Here is a 17,634-nt window from a genome sequence, read left to right on the forward strand (position 1 = left end):
GATCACCTGAGACAGATGTTAGTACCAGGTGTAAACAGGGCCTTGGACATCACTCTCAGAGTTGGGGGTGTTCCCCAGACATAAAGCTGAGCTTCTGACACACGCAAAGTGCTCCCAAGGGACCCTCCATAACCTGTTGTTTCCCTCCTCCTTTCCACAAAGTTAGGTTGTAAAAAAATAGGCAATAAATGAAAAGCTGTGTTGTCTGTTTTATGGGTGTATAAATATGTAGAGGTCTGTCCGCAATGAGGTGCTGAGTAAAGTTTTAGCTCAGCAGTCAGCGCAGTCGTCTATTATCTGGGATCTCCATTTTGAGACCCAGTGTGGAGGCCTCCTTCGTAAGATAGTTTATTCATGAACACTTTTTGTAACACTTTAATTTTCTAAAACTAAAAGTGTAATAAATACAAAAACCGGATTTTTAAGCCTTTTTCCAATTTTATTCGAATACAAATACAAATACAAATACAAATGATTTTGCTGCCTCAACAAATACAGATACAAATACAAATATTGGGCTCTCTGCATATCCCTATTCCCTAGTCAAAATGTCCTATAGGATTTTTATATTTTCCAATAGAATCCTTTAGGATTCCCATACATTAGGAATTCTATAGGAAAAAGTTTTGGTTATTTTAGGATTTTCATGATCCTATTGGAAATCAGTTTTTTTCCTGTTGAATCTTATATATATTTTAAACATCTTAGAAGATTGCTATTCATTTTTACAAGAATTACCAGCAGGACTCTTGTTCCTTATTTAAAATCTAGCTTTTATCAAAACCACACTTGGTTCCAGTAATCAGAATTAAAGATTTCAATAGACTATAAATGTCTCCTTCATCTTTGATAGGATGCATGTAGTGTTTGTGCTTTGAGTATGACTTCATATTCAAAGTGAACAGCTGGACAGTTTCAACATATTGTTAACCACACGTTTCAATACTGACTCATTCGTCAATGTATTTTCAGATTTAGTGCATTGTGCAAGAGAATGTGGAAGTTCGTGCCAGTCCTCCTTACTGCCATCCAGTTTAAGGTTATGAATCAAGTGCAGGTAACACAATGTTGTTGTGAATCTGGGAGACCAAATACACACATGCCAAACAATCCTGCATATTTTTTGGTGGACAACATACAGTAGGTATGTGCAGAAATACTTGCTCTGAAACAACACAGAGAGACTACATTCTCAGGTCTTACTCATTCCTCAGCTAGCTGTTAATGGACACACTGCACAAGGTCACAGTCCACAGTTTACTGCAAAAAAATGAATACATATAAATAAGTGCACCTGGTAAATAAGTTCATGCTATTGTGGTTTAAAGAAATTTTTGCAGGAAAGTCACTGCTAACTGCAAACTGTCAAAGCATTAATGCTGAAATTACTTGATTCAGAAACAATCTGAATTAGCAGTTCAGCAGCTGAACAGCATTAGACATTTTTTCTTGCTGTCAATATCCACCAATTTCTTTTTACATACAGTGATTGTTATAACATGGTGACTTTTTGATCATATCAGGATAGTTTGGAAGACCACAGCTGAGTAATTCATGAATGAAATGTGTAAATTATGAAACAAATTTCATTTAGTTTGCGTAAACCGCTGATTCAGTGAAAATATTTCTTGCCAAGTTAATTCATTTACTTGACATGGACTGTAAAGAATAAACATATCAACCTAGATTTCATCAAAATTTCAATTTGTTGTCCTTCAGAAAGAGGCACAGCATAAAAAATCATCTGATCAGGATTTGTTATAAGTATGTTGTATATCAACTGCTTGATTATGACCCAACCACAAACAGAAATCGGTAGAGATGTATGGAACTGATTGATCTATATGTAACGTAACATGAAGCTGTATCTACATATCTCTTCTTAATTGTATGTGTGAACATTCATGCAAATTTAATGATTATTATTTATTATGTATTTTACCAGAAATGAGTAATTTACAGCATTCATTAATGGATGGATGGAGTTTCCTCAGTTTGAAGGCTGGGGAGGGCCATGAGATGAGGCTGAAAGCTCCAGAAGAAATCTAGTAAGGACCTTGACATTATATATTTTTGTCAAACTACACAAGTCAAGGAAGACTTCAAGCTCAAATTTAATTATTTTGTTCTAGAAGTTTTATATATTTGTTATAATTGTTTTGTGACAGACAAAGAAACTATTTGTTAATCAATGTCCCCAATACAGCAATCTATTTAATGAGTTCAGCATCGCTGCCAGTAAAATCCAGTGTCTTGGACTGGTGCATCCCAAGAAATAAGGATGTTTGATCACTTCTTATTCAGTATAGACTATTTTGTCTGTGATGTGGCATGTAGTTAATTAGGGTTTTCATTCATAGTGTTGGAGTTTTTATTCTGTTTTTCTTTTTCAAATTTTCAATTCATTTAGATTTTTAACTCATTTTAATTAATGCATTGTGTAAAGCACCTTGACTATGCCCTTGTGTATGAAATGTGCTTTACAAATAAATTTGTCTTGCCTTGGAGATGGAGACTGGTCAGTGAAGCATAAAGTATCGTTGGCCCTGCATTTCCCATTCTCGGTACGGGTGCAACATATATATAACAACCAAATGGTTTCACTTATGTTGTGCTTTGCATCTTTCTACTGAATCCTCAAGACTTTCGCCAAGGCCTCCACTCCTGCACAGCTGCCTGTTGCCAATTGGAAAGTACCTCACATATTTTAAGCTGCTTCTCTTGTCTCCCTCACTACTGAGACAGCACGTGTCCAGTCTCAGACTCATGGACAGAAGGAGATAGCTGAGGAAAGGTATGATTGCTAAAAACATCTCTTTTCTGTCTTTTACCAAAAGTTAAAGAGCACAGTGAAACAGAAAACTAGATATACAGGGGGTAGACAAAATCCACAACATCCTTAAAATATTCCTCCTTTGTCAAGCTTAATATGATCACCCTACTATGAGGAAGGGTATTTATCTAAAGAGCCACTCCACCTATTTTACACATAAAGGTCAGTTTACTTATCAAGGAGGTTACTCACACTGTGAAAATAGTAGTACACTGTGAAAATAGTTGTATAATGTCTTCTGGGGCTCTAGAGCCCTCTAAAGGCCAAGAAAATAATGATGCTATCATCAGGGTTATCTAGAGTCAGGCTAGAGACTATATTTCACAAAAACCTCAGTTATCAAAATGGGGCCACAGAATTTTAAAGATGGGGACATTTAACAGACGGGGAAGGTCTAATGAAAGATGCTTTTGAGTTGCATTATGGGAAATGTAGGCTTCAATGTTTTTGAAGCTAGACCACTAGGGACTAAAAGTCAGAATATTTCTGCCTCTGCTGCTTCGATTTTTACATGAAAAAAAAATATGTTTCTTGCAGCGTCCCACAACTTTATGGATATGCATTCACTGACTGTTTTTTACAAGGCTGTTGTATTGGCATGCATTACATGGCACATGTGTTGCTGTTAATGTTTCCTCCCTAAAGTAAACTTTGATGTTTTTACTCAAACATACATCTACCAGACTAATTTCATCGCATGTGTGCACTGTTTAAGAGAACCAGGCCTCTTTGAAGATAATGAGTATAGATCAAAAGACAGCATTGGGAACATAGAAAAGCCTATCAATCCTGACTCCATGCTTTATCTCTCTATTTAGGGACCTAAACATCTTTATCTTTCCCCTGTGCCTGCTTTCCATTAACTGCATATTAAAATAATAATATAATGATGAATCAAAACAATGACAAATCTGAATAAGAAGAGAAAAACTACAAATAGAAGCAACAACATGTTATAGATGAGTTACTACGAATCAGGTGTAGAAAAAGTGTCTATAAAAGTAAAAGGATCGTGTATTAAGAACAGAAGACAGCTAATGGGGAAAAAGTTGGTCCTGAAAACAAATCAGCAGGTAAAAACATTGAATAAATACATAAATCAACAAATTAGAAGGAAAACATTTCAACAGTATTATACTGCTACATTGTACCTTATTAAGAAATCACAAAATATAACTGCATTCCTAATTTCAGATGCTTTGACGTGTTTAAGCTTTTCTTAGACCATCAAATAATATACAACAATCTGATATATGGCCATATAGTGTATGGCAATTACACATTACATATATATGTCATGGTATGTCTCTCAATAATGTCAAATGCTACAAATATTTCACAATATAGCAAAAATGTCTGTTTTCATAAGTGTCTTATACATTTTTTCTTTTCTTTTTTGAATATATGGATATATTCTGCACAGTGTATCCAAACGATATATATTACAAATACATGTACAGATATGCCTACATTATTATAAGAACAAAACAACTGCTTCTGCTACTTGTTAGCATATAGTTTTTAATATTTATGATATTAATTAATGATATTGATGAAAATATGTTTCCACATAGGTAAACATATATAATCCATTATTTGATATAAATGTTTGTGTATCAGATTTTTTTTTTTTATTGGATCTATCTAAGCAGTTGTCCTTTATTTTAGAGAAAACAGTAGGGGGAGCTCCTTCACAATGCCAAAAGTGATCCTTTCCCTTCCCTCTGCATTTTCGTCCCTTATCGTTCAAGTGCTTCTGCGGAAATGTGGACTGAAGTGCAAACAGTACAACAAATTCATCATGCTTGATGTAATCTAGTTGTGACGTGATGAGAGATAAGGCACAGGTGAAGTCTCATACAAGTTGTTACCTCATGTATCCAGAGAATTATGTGTTACTAAATCTGTATTATTCAGACGGTTACAGCAAAACCCACATCTATTTCATATTGTCTACGGGTCAAACTTTAGCCCAAACTTAAATGAAGGCTGTGAGTCAAATCAGATAAAAAACAACAACCAGATAAAACGATCATTTTATTTCCTCTGGGTGTTGACAGGCCTGTAGATTAAATACACGCAACCTCGAGACCATAAACTTCAAAACTTTCCACGAGGCCTTATTAGTGAGCCCCAACATATTGTTTTTGAGTTGGACAAGTTTATTCTTCATCCATCACAGCTATTTAAAGTAAAGGAAGGTAAATCTGCGCTCCTCAGCCTACAATCCGATGCCACATTTGAACCAATCGCAGGACGACTCGGACTGCTTCGGCCAATCACAGATGAGTGTTAGTGCGCACTCCTTTGGACGACGACCATGGACTGGAGTAGTGTCCTTTTCGATGTGAAAACTTTTAGCATTTAGTTTCGACTCAAGAAAAACGGTAAGTTTTTTACTAATTTTTGAGCATATCGTCACATTTCGATAGTATACCGACATTCTGGAAAAGAAAATCCGGTTGAAGTAATTATACTTCGGTTCGCTTATCGTCGGTAAACTAATGTCTACTGACCTCCCTTCTTCAAAAAGAAAATAAACCACCACGTTAAACATTTGTCTCGTTCGTTGCCGACGTTTAGCTTGTTCTTCTTACTTTAAAATGTTGGTTAAAGTAACACTGAAGTCTTACTGACCCAGTTAAGCCCACATGCAACACTATTAAACGCTAAATCGGTATTCTGTCTTCTCCTTTTTGTATTTTGTCTTTACGCTTCAACCAAACTCGTGTTGAATGCTACACAGGTAACGTTAGCTCCGGTGAATATTAGCTATTGGTTTTCCTCAAGTGTAAATTTTGTGTGTTGGGACGTTAGCACCATCCACCAGCCAACTGCTGGTAAAATATGAAAGTGGCTGGTCGACTTTAGACATACTAAATTGATTTACTGTTTAATGGTTGGTGAATTGGAACATTTATCTGTTAGTGGTTGGGAGTTGTTCACATTTTTAAAGTTTAATTTCTCGCCCTGCTTACACGCCTTATGAATGAACCTTACATGTCCACAAACTGCTTCAGACAGTCAAGACTACTTTTTGCAATGAAACATGCAAAAGCTATATTAAACCAGATATATTCCCTGCAGTCAAGCTGCACACCCAAGGTTACACCTGTATTCACCCACTCAAATAATGACTCATTTTTAACTATGTTTCATCATGTTTTGCATTTTTTCCAACTCTGCTGATGATTTCTGCTTTCCTCCCTGTGCTTGCAGGAGTGAGGTGGTGGAGCTGCTCTGAGCAGTAATGGGGGAGATAGAGGGTTCATACCGGGTCCTGCAGACCCCTGGCACAAGGCTGGGAGCCCAGTTCAATGCTGGTGTCAGCACGTTGGAGCCGGGCCAGAGCCTCAGTGGCAACATGGCCAGCGGGAGCAAAAGCCATGGGCGAGGACTACAGATCCGTGTGCAGGGGCTGGACGATTCCCAGGAGTTCTTTGATGTGGACGTGAGTTACTCTTCAACAGTTGCACAGCTGCATCATTGTGTTTCCTACATGTCTTATTTACATTGTGATAAGACTGCTGTTTGTTGCACAGCACTACATTATTGTCCTGGGATACCCTGCTTGCGTGTCGGTGACAGCTGCCACATGGCTTTGGTGCTGAAATCCCTTCCTCCTTAAGGCTTCTTATTCTGGCAACTTAGTGCAACTCACCAGGGCACTTTTTAGTTTCCTTGCTGTGATTTCTGCTCAAGGCCCAAGAAGTAGTAATTTTCTGTCCTGTCCCTAAAGCTTGTGCAACATGAGATATAGATAAAACAAACAAGCTCAAGCTTGAACATGTTCACGTTTACTATTGATTCACTGGAGTTGTTTTCAAGTCTGTCTCTTCATTGTGAACAGAAACCGTCAGGACTGAATTGTCAAACTGTGTGTTCATCAGTGCTTTGTCTTAAACTGAGGAGGCTGGAATGGGTAAATGACAATAGGTTTAGTCTTGTTTGATGGATTTTGCTTTGCAGGCTTTACATTTTCTAGCCTCCGTAAGTCTGGTATGAGTTGACTTTTCTTTGTAACTTCAGTGGTCATGTGATTTGCAGACAGGACAGGGTTTCCAAAATGTTGGGTTTCTGGTTGTTGTTCTGCCATCATCAGTTCCACCACAGCTACTAAAGCAAGCCAAGGCGTAATGTCAACACTGACCTCTTACATTAGGATGCAGCTGTGTTGATCAAAAGGAGACATGTTTTGTTCAATAAAATATCAATTTTTAAGTTAAACAAAATTTTAAAATCATGAGCTGTAATTTAACATGAGTAAATCCGTAGCCAAGCTTAGTAGCTGTTGTTTTTCTTTTTCATTGTAATTACTTAAGAGAGAAGTTAATCCCTTTTAAAGATTTGCAGTTGGTTTGAACAAACTTCTAGATCCGCATTGGTACAGTGCTTTCCCGTGTTTACTTGCCAAGTTGCTGCAGGAGTCATTCAGAAGGCAAATAGGAAGCAATAAGGAAGCCACTATATCAGAGCAAGTTTCCTGTCTTTCAGATGGAGGAGGGGGGGGTGTTATCAAAGTGAAGTCTCCACAACAACAAAAAAATAGCAACTAAGTCAGTGACTAATTGATGGAGTTTAAACTTGCAGTGTAATGTAACTGGATCTGTAGGCAGCTAATTCTATTAGGATAGGTTAGTGTATTTAACTTGTGTAACTACTCTGTCCTAAATCCGTGTGTAGCCACAACAATAACAGTTCTGGCAGATGTAGTTTGGGGGCACTGCTGAGACAGACATTTCATAATCTTATGCACCATATGTTGTCTCAACGTCTTAAGCTAATAGAATGTGACAGACGCAAGTTTAATTTGTACAGGAGTGGGTCCATGCAGTGTTCAGTCTAGAGGAAAACTCTTTTTTTGTCAGTTTTAGGAGGGTTTTTTTTTTTGTCAGCCCTTCATGTGAAAAAACAACTGAACTTGGCCCGGAGAGTTCAATGTAAGCTCTGGACATGGTGTTGATAGGAGGTGGCAGACAGAAATACATGGCTGCAAAAGGGGAATGACGGCAATCCTGTTGTCAAGCAGACCGCAGTTTGCCAAGAACAAGATGGCCTCTGAGAGGCTCTGTTGTTCACCACTGCCCAACATTGCTTAATATTGCAGTTCATTCAGTCTGAGGAGTTGTGGGCTTGTGAGAGAATAGTGTTTATCTCTGTACACAGAAAGGCTGCAGAGCTTAAAACATCAGCTATACGACTTGTTTATATACATGTTTAGTTTCGGCATAACTTGTGCTGTATCATTATTAGGTTACGTCTATTTGAACAGAAGAAAAAACGAGTGAAGCTGCATTACTTTTCTCGGATCGTAATTGTAGTTTTTTTTCTCATGCATACAGTCTGCACAAATAGATACAAAATTGCAGTGTTGAATGTTTGAAATGGTTGTGGCCTTCAAGCAACTGCCTCTCCTCACTCTGGCATTTTGGTTGCTCAGCTGCCCAAATTTGTTATAGGTTTGCATACGGTCTTTATCACCTGCCACTTTCGCTCTATACAGTGTAGTGTAAATATACTCTGCTCTGTCACACACATGCAGGGCACACTTGCTCCCGTCTTTGTAATCCATCACACATTTCATCTCTTGTGACAATGCTGAGGCTAACATATGGCGTGATAGAATACACGGATTTATGGCCATATAACGTCTTTAGCCTGGAACTCCAACAGACAAATCAGATCAGAGTGTGTGTGCTTTGATCCGCTGGCCTTCATCTGCTGCAGGTACCTGGTATGGTCGTCATCAGCAGACATTTGCTTGCATGGCTCTTGTCCACAGGCCCCTCCCACAGCCAGTGCAGGAGAAAGCTCAGCCTTGTGGTCTCTGGACAGGGAGGCAGGGCCGGCAGGGCAGGGAAACACAGGCTTCTTTTATCCAGCACAGCCGGCCCCTTCGCTGGCCTTAACTTCCAGCTCAAAGCTCGCTAAAAGGCTGAGGGTGGGGATGTGGAACCTAGCTGTGTGAAAACTGCAGTACAGTCGGGGGGCACCGGTGGTAGGGAGTCCAGGCAGTCTTTGCTTTAGTGTTAGCAAACAAGCACATAAATAGCAAGGTTGACAACCAGGAGGTGGGAGGGGGGCAGAGACAGAGAGGGGCAGCCTCTGGTGTTAAAAGAGCAGTTCAGAGGGAGCAGTCACGGCCAGTACAAAGTTTGAGTCGGGCTGGTGGGGGAGGGGACACACTCAGGAGAGAAGCCCTGCTAAAAGTTTGGGCCAGGAATTTCAACCACTGGCCTGTTGCAGAAATCACATTATTGTTATGCCAGTAATGGATGATGAAACTTGTGTAACTTAATTATGTTTGTGCTGTTTTTATCTTTAACTAGTCTGAGTGCGAACAGACTATGAACTGTTCTTCCACAGTCTTTTTAATGTTGTCTTACTCTTGCAAGATCTTCTAAAGTTACATTGGATTAGTACTATAGTACAATTATCTGTGTTGCTACTTTACACACATCCACACCATAATGAATTTAACAAATGTAGATCTGTGGATGGAGCTGAATTAGAAGTCTGTTTCATGTGCATGCTCAAAAAAGGAGTGCTCTTGCTCTTCATTACAACCACTAAAGCTGAGCACTCAGCCCTCACCTCTACAAAGCACTCACACTATCCTTTTGTGTACTGAAGTAGCTAAACATTTTAATGGCTATGCCTAGAAGGACTTGTTTAACATTTCAAACAATCCCTAGTTCTGTGTAACTCTTGATGATATTACTGATCTGTAGTGTTGTCACTGTTTTGATATTTTTTTTGTCACTGGGAGTAAACAGCTGCCACACAAGGACATCCCACCTATCTCAAGTATTTTTTTTCCTCTGATTTGAAGGCCAAGTTGAGATTGGAAAGTATCTGGGTTACACAGGTGACCCGAGCAGAAGGCACACCTGATCCTTATTACCACTATGAAGTGTTTATCTGCCAACAAACTCTCTGGCCAACTGTTCACAGGTGTGACCCATAGCCAGGTAGCGAAAAGAAATCATGGCTTACTGTTTCAAACGAAAGTTGCCATTTAGGTAACAAAGCCATCAAAGAACCTGTTGAACTTTGAAATGTTTCCTCACAGACTTGTGAAAGTGGCCACTGGTGTGCGGAGCTTTAAAATGTATGTCAGCAGGAAATCCCCCGGTGGCAAGGCCTAAACAATGTACATCCCACTGTGCCAAACACAAGCCCCAACACACCCCTGCTGTCAGTAGGAGGTTCTACTGGAGGAGCTCAGTGCCATTCATCAGAGTATCAACTGCTGTTTGGTAGATCATGCCTAACCTGTCATGCAAGGTTCACCCAAGCCCTGAATTTGAGTCAGGCTGGATAATATTTGGGTTACACCTGTGTTTTTGTCTGTGTCCTTGTTCAGTCTTTGTGAATGAGAAGGGCAGTCTTCCCACATGATGGGCTGCTTTTCAAACCCATTGCTCATATATCCCCCCCCTCCCCCTTCCCACACACACACTTACACACAGGAGATTTGTCTCCCAGAGAAACATCTGTTTGTCATAATCCCCACTGCTTTCTGAGCTTGATTGGGTGACCCACTGACCTGCCTTAATGTTAGAGCTCAGAGATGAGGCTGTGGTCCATACCACAAGTTGGGTGTGAACGAACTGCATGTGATCCCACTGTCACATCACAGATGTGCTTGAAATTAAAATGCCAGACATGCTTTTTGAGGTAGTAGCCTACTGATACTGAATGTGACGCATTTGTTTTGCATGGCAGAATGGATTTAGATGGATCTGGTTGCAGAGACCAGAATTTGATCTTTCTTGTTGCCAATACCATGTAGTAGTGAAGTGTCATATAGTAGACTCTAGGGGTGGGCTTCAACTAATTTGATAGACAGTAATGTGAATTATATTTTGTAATTTACTCAACATTTAGTCTGAAAAGTGTTAGAAAATAGTGAACAATTCTCATCACATTTTCACGGAGCCCAAAGTGGTGCCTTGTTGCTCTAAACTCAGGTTTGGATCATTGCCTTTGTGACATGGCATTATCTCTCCCTCGTCTGGCTTTTTGTTAGTGTTTTTGTATGCAGAGTCCGAAGCATTTTATAAGAGTAGTATCATAACTGTGTGCTCACAGTGCAAAACAACCTGCCCACTAGTAAGAAGAAGTTATTTAAAGGAAAATTATCTTTATTGTAACGCCATTCCAGATAGAAATCATGCTGAATATGAAATTAGGTCTGCAGGTCTGGTGCGTAATCGTCTGCAGCCACTACACTGCATACTTTTTGTGTATTCATGCAAGAGGAGGTGAGGGTGACATAATAGTGTACCTTGTCCATTTCGCTAGCTGCTAGATCGCAGTGAAACTGTCATCAGATTGAGGGAGATAAGGTTAAATGGCTGAACATCCCAGAGGAGAAGGCTGAAGGGATTTTACTCTCCCTCGAGACCAGAGTGCTGTGAATGCAGTTTTACATTCCTGTAGAAGGTTAATGAGTAACACAAAGGAGAGGCTTCTGAAAACACACCAGTCAACACAGAGCGGACTCCTCACGACTAATACAGTGAGGGGGAAAACCATTTGTTTTAATCTGCCATCAGCTTCTGGTTCAAATCAATCACCGCAACTATGCTTTATTATTTTACACCGCTAGGTCAAAAACATTTTAGATAATGTTTACTTAAGAGATCTGTAAACTGTAAATGTCATGTCAGTATTGTGATTATGCCTGTCTGATATTACTATTTATGTTTTCAATTAGCAGTCTGAATACTGTTTTACCTGAATTTAACTCAAATTACAACACATCAGTTTAGTTCATTATACATGCAGGCGGTTGTTTGTATCACACAATGAAGGAATGAGGCGAACATTGTAAACCTTAAAGGGAAACTTGCAAAAAATAAGCATTATTCTGTGGAAATGTTGTCTTAATTTGCATGAAAGATTTGCTTTTACTCTGCTGACTTTGTTTACAAAGCAGCTCAGACATCGGTTCCGTCTGCTTAGCGCTCAGTATACGATTACACTGACTCTTTGTTGAAATGGCATTCACTCAACCTCACCAAATGAGGCGAACAGAGAGAAAAAAAAAACACCTCAAAATATTCCTTACATTTGGCCACTGATGCATTTTGAATACTTACTGATGTTGTCTGGATTATATGTTTGGCCTGTACTCAAAGACAACCCAGGTTAAGTATTTTAACACACCGGGTTTTTGTTCTCTGTTTGAGGCCGGCTGTAATCGGACACTGTAAATGCACAGAAAATGGCATTCTACAACAGATTTCTAAATTAACATTTGTCGTGTCAGTAGGTTTCACCTGCATTTCATAGATCTTCTGAATGCAGAACATACGATCGTATCACAGTAATGAAAAGACTAACTACAGTAAATCTCCCGGTGCTCTTTGAGTTGCAACGCTTTACTTTAGCCAATGCAAAGCAGTTCTTTTTATAAGGCTTTTAAAAATACTATTTTACATTACAACCAGATGTTTCAGGCTATAATTTTCTCAAAAAGTCACAGGCAAGGATTCCAAACCTCAAGTGCAGTGTGTGCTTAGTACATAGTAATTAGTTCTTCGTTTAGTGAAAACAAACCCCAGAGCGTTGAGAAGGTAAACTTCATCAGATTTCCTGCGTGTGATTCAGCTGCACTCTTATCTGGGCCAGATAACGATAAATGTACAGTAGGACACATTTTTGTAGTTGACTTGCTCATCCAAGCCGAGGAAACTATTTGAATCGACAGATGGAGCATATGCAGCCATAAAACACACAATGAAGTGGATCATTTACAGATGCCAAATATTTTCTGCACCACACAGACAGACAGCGTTTCTTCTGTGCTCACTTACAGCACATGCATGGCGTTCCTCACCTCAGCACAAGCAAAAATGTGTTTTTGCTGTCGATCACCTATGTTAGTCGATCAGCTTTCAAACTTTTTTTAGTTAAAACAATGCAATTTCTCTTCCCATTGAGATTATAAAATGTTATCATTAGTGGACTTTTAAGATCTTTGTGTTGACACAGTGATGAAAATAACGATTCCTTCTTCTTCTGTTGTTCTTTCTTTCAGCCAAAAGCTTTTGGACAGGCCCTTCTCTCTGAGGTTTTCCTGAGAGGCAACCTCATAGAGAGTGATTACTTTGGCCTCGAGTTTCAGAACATGCAGATGAACTGGGTATGTACACCGTCAACTGTGTCTTTTGTTTCCTGGTAGAAACGGACACATTGAATATCCAGGAACACACACATGCAAATTAATTATACGTATCAGCTAAAAACTGACCAGGAAAAGCCAACAGCGTTTCAAAAGTCACAGCTTCAAAGGTCACAGCTTGGTGACAACAAGACTCTGTCGCTCCTCTGTAGCTTTGTACTGCAGTGCAAGCAGTGTAGTATTGTTTTCACTGGACTTCAGCAGTATATAATCGAGGAATATTTTTAACTCGTCTGGCACAAGTGCCTGTATACAAATGTCATACTTTCCATTGTCTTACTCTTAGAGAAACATTAGTGGAATTCAAGACCACCAAGATTTTTTTTTATAGAGCATCAGAGAAGATATATGAAACATTTATTATCTTCAAAGAGAACGGAGCCGGTGTTTGTTTATAAGACCCACCAGCCTTTTAGCTCATATATTCTTAGCAAGAGCATCGGAAAGCCTTGCACTGCATATATACAGTCCATTTGTTCTGCAGTTTGAGAGTCAAGCGCTGAGTTTAAGGCATCAACTACAGATAATTAGAACTAAATACCTCTAACCAACAATCCTGACCAAAGCAGGATGTTTTGACCTGATGCTAATGCTAATTTAGAGAACTACATGTCAGAGTCTTTTGAAATAAATTCCAACTATTTCATCGTTCAGCCAGCTATACTAGAGTTTAAACAATCATTTGATTATCTGGCAACTGTTTTGGTAATTTATCGATCATTTGAGTCATTTTTCAAGAACAAAACCAAACATTGCTTTGTTTAAACTTCTCTACTGTGAGAATCTGCAGCTTTTCCTACATTGAATATTGGTTATGAAATGTCGGTCAGATAAAACCAGGCATTCGAAGACGCCATATTTCCCATCTTTAGGAAATGGTGACTGGCATTTTTGACCCACAAATATTGTTTTGAAGAACTGCAACTAATGATTATTCTCATTATCGATTAATCTAGCAATTTTCTCAAACGTTTGATCATTTCATCAAGACAATGCCAGAAAATAGTGAAAAATACTCACCATAATTTTTAAGAGCCCAAGTCGATGTTTTCAGATAGCTTTTTTTTTTGTCCAACAATTAGTCCAAAACCAAAAGACATGAAGTCTGCTATACAGTAAGACAAGAAAGAAGCTGCAAATCCTCAGATTTGAGAAGCTGGAACCATCAAAGATTTGCTTGCAAATGAGTTAAACGGTAAAATGACAATCAGAAGAGTTGCAAAAAAGAAAAGTTGATTTGACTAATGAATGAATCGACCAATCGTTAAGTCTCTAATTGTTTGCAGATTAGTTGCTCCAGCATCTATAACTTTTCCTTAATATATTTTGCAAACACATGCATACAGTATAGAGGTATGTACATATGAGTCGAAAGAAGATTTCAGGCAAATATCAGCTGATACCAGTTTCTCAATGCATCTGTCTGGATCTAGCACATTCCTCCCTCAATCAGGCCCAGATGTAAAAGGGCAAGCAGGCTCCTACAGCGAGACTTAGAAGCCAGTTTTTACCCAAAACATTTCTACCATTTAGACATACCTTCTCTGTATAGTAAGGGAGTCATTTAAGATAGAGCCGTCATGATCTGTCAAATTTTGTAAAAAAAAAAAAAGAATGCTCATAACATGGTTAAGTGTAAGTGCTTTTTCTTTCACTTCAGGTTTGGTTGGAACCCACAAAACCCATTGTGAGACAAGTCAGAAGTAAGTGAGTTCAAATATTAGTTCAAATTTCACCTTATGAAATTGTGGATGAAGGCTGATTATCTGTTCTCGTGTTTTTCAGGACCAGCAAATACGCTATTTAGACTGTCAGTGAAATTCTTTCCTCCAGACCCAGGTCAGCTGCAGGAAGAGTACACGAGGTCAGTGACTGTAATTTCCTACTGGATATTGCATTTATCTCATGCCTGTGTAGCGGGGCTTCAGAAAACAAACTGTTTTTTTTTCTCTCAGAAGCTCATGATTATTGTTTTCAGGGAATTGTAATATATGTCCCCCTCTAAAATGTTAATGGAAATCTTTTAATGCTTAGCTGCAGTCAGTAGGATTTTTTTGTAAGTGCATGTACTTTATTTATTTCCACTGTAGTAAATTACAAAAAAAAATCTATCCTTGTGTAGACTTACATCAATAAATAACCAGCTTAGTAATTCTAAGTTATTTAGTAAAGTTCCATTAAATGACATTTAACTTTGATAAAGGCACTTAGTATAATCCATGATAAGCTTGGTTTGTGCTTATTCACTTCACATGAGCATAAACAGATGGACACTAAGCCTCTGTGCTTTTTTTTTTATAGGTACTTATTCTCCCTGCAGATGAAAAGAGATCTAATGGAGGGTCGGTTGATCTGCACAGAAAATACTGGAGCCCTGCTCGCCTCTCACCTTGTCCAGTGTACGTTTAAGCTGATATTTTAATTACAGTTGTTGATTTTTTTTTTTTAATTTGAAAGGGACAATGCACTGTACATATACTTTATTGTACAAGATTAAGATCTTTTTCTTAGTGTACTGACTGCATTTCAATGTCACATTTTATTATTTACAACAGCTGTAAAATTACAGTGGTTTGGTCTAGACTGCTTTGTTTCAGCCCACAGAAACACTCACTCTCACAGGCATACAAGGTTACATATGCTAAAAAACTGGATATAAATGCGTGTGTTTACTCATATCTCTACATATAACTTAAAAGCACAGCTGTATTTGTATGTGAAGTATATATGAATAACTAATGCCAGAAAAGGAATTGATAGATGAAAGAGAATCAGGCATTTCTATTCCACTCTTACTAAGCTTTAAAATGAAATAAAATAAACAGTTTAATCATTGGTATTGATCAACAACCCAATCAAATGTGCACACGGCCTTAACAAAAGAATGGAGCCTCTCTAAATAGATGTTTATCTTAAACCACAGCTGAGATTGGTGACTATGATGATGTAGCAGACAGGGACTTCCTGAGGACGAACAAGCTGTTGCCTTACCAAGAGAAGGTGCAAGAGGGGATCATGGAGCTCCACCGCAGGCACCTGTAAGTTGCTCCGTCTGGTCTGTCCTACACCCATGTTTCATGTTGACCTAAAGCTCTGTAATCATATTTGTGTGTTGCCTTATCAGTCTGCCTTTGCCTCACTTGGCTGTGCCAGTTTGGATCTAGCTACTTCTCTGACCTGCTGACATAAACATGCTAAACAGTGTCAATAGAGCTGTAGACCGGTACACATTTATTGTTACACAGTGTCTCATTCCTACCACAAAATAGCTTTCCTCCATTTCTCACAGAACTTCTCTTTAACTCCTTTTGCTCAGTTAATCATGACAATACGTACATACAATACTTGAAATTAAAAACACTGAAGTAAAAGTATGATTGCTGATTTTCAGATCTTTAAAAATAATCGAAAAAGTCAACAAAAACAGCTTTATTAGAGTAACAAGAGTCAATCTTAGTTGTTGCCTTCTATCCCTGACCATGTGTTAAGCCAGTTTTAAGCCAGTTTACTGTGACGTCGACACAGCTTGGTCGATGACGGGGGCTGTCACGGTGTGACCTCACTCCAAGCAGGGCCATAATATTGTGGGTTACTGCGATCATTCCCTGCTGTGAGGATGCAGTGGAAATAACAAAATGATTGCAGCAAATTACAACACACCACAACAGTACCACTGTGGAAATATGACCTCAGTGAGGAGCAACACCAGCTGTTGTAAGGAATGAAAAATGATGTACTTTCATGGAAGATGACACACACTCTGTAGTTCAACATATAGTTCACAAATGCATCTATCGGTTCCTATTGTTAAGTGTGTAGAAACGTCATCACTTGTTGACTCTTGCTGTTTTTTATTGTCTCTGCTGAGACCTAAATGAAAGTAACAATCCAACCTACTGAGTAAGATTGAGTATTGGCTCATTCAGTGTTTGCATGTGGTTTGGAAGTTTGGAGTGTTTCAGAAATTAATGCCACTCTTAACTGAAAAAGTTGATGGAACCATGAATTTTGAATCTTAACTACACATTACTGCGTCCAACCTTTTTAGGGCCGTCTTAAATTTGAAACTACATCCAACAGAGGGTATCACATGAATTTGAAAGCAGTGTCATGTTGACTGTGCCCCTTTTTATGTGCCTTTAAACACAAATGTTTAGTGTTAACATAGATGAGGTAACTGAGCTGAAACAACTGTGTGTTCTTGCTAAACAACTGTAATGAAGGGGTTTGTCTTATTTCAGAGTCCTGAGTGTCACAAAACCACTCACTGCACTTTTCCCACCACCAGCCTCCTTGTTAGCACGGTACTATTCCATGGCCAATAGGGGCTCTTTTCAACTCAGTGTATTAGGCGGCTCTAAAGACCTTTGCTAATCTCTTCCCTTGGTTGCCAGTGTGGAAGTACAAGCGGCGAGTTCCCTGGCCTAATCCCCTGCTCTGGCCGGTCTATTAGCCATAAGGCCAGTGGGGCAGGGGAGGGCCCTAAGGAGATTTCACCGCTTAACGGATGAACAAAATTAGAATGTGGTGATGATTGGATGGATATGTCTTCCTAACATGCTGTTTGGTTGTAATCACATGGTTTTAGGTAATGCCTCTCAAATCCTCG

General features: G+C 38.9%; 1 protein-coding gene across 2 annotated transcripts in view; it reads left to right on the plus strand.

Moving 5' to 3' along the window:
- Positions 1–5,108: 5,108 nt before the first annotated feature.
- farp2 (FERM, RhoGEF and pleckstrin domain protein 2) overlaps positions 5,109–17,634 on the plus strand; it is a 30,664-nt gene continuing 18,138 nt past the window's right edge. The window contains exons 1-7 of one of the 2 annotated variants that reach the window (XM_042416433.1): positions 5,109–5,220; positions 6,053–6,284; positions 12,882–12,986; positions 14,686–14,728; positions 14,811–14,889; positions 15,327–15,424; positions 15,949–16,063. In XM_042416433.1, the coding sequence (XP_042272367.1) occupies positions 6,084–6,284; positions 12,882–12,986; positions 14,686–14,728; positions 14,811–14,889; positions 15,327–15,424; positions 15,949–16,063 (641 nt within the window). In that variant the 5' untranslated portion in view covers positions 5,109–5,220; positions 6,053–6,083. The remainder of the gene's footprint in view (positions 5,221–6,052; positions 6,285–12,881; positions 12,987–14,685; positions 14,729–14,810; positions 14,890–15,326; positions 15,425–15,948; positions 16,064–17,634) is intronic. The other variant, XM_042416432.1, reaches the window with a different exon arrangement.

This window comes from Thunnus maccoyii, chromosome 7 (assembly GCF_910596095.1).
Source record: "Thunnus maccoyii chromosome 7, fThuMac1.1, whole genome shotgun sequence".
In the NCBI taxonomy this organism is placed as follows: Eukaryota; Metazoa; Chordata; class Actinopteri; order Scombriformes; family Scombridae; genus Thunnus; species Thunnus maccoyii.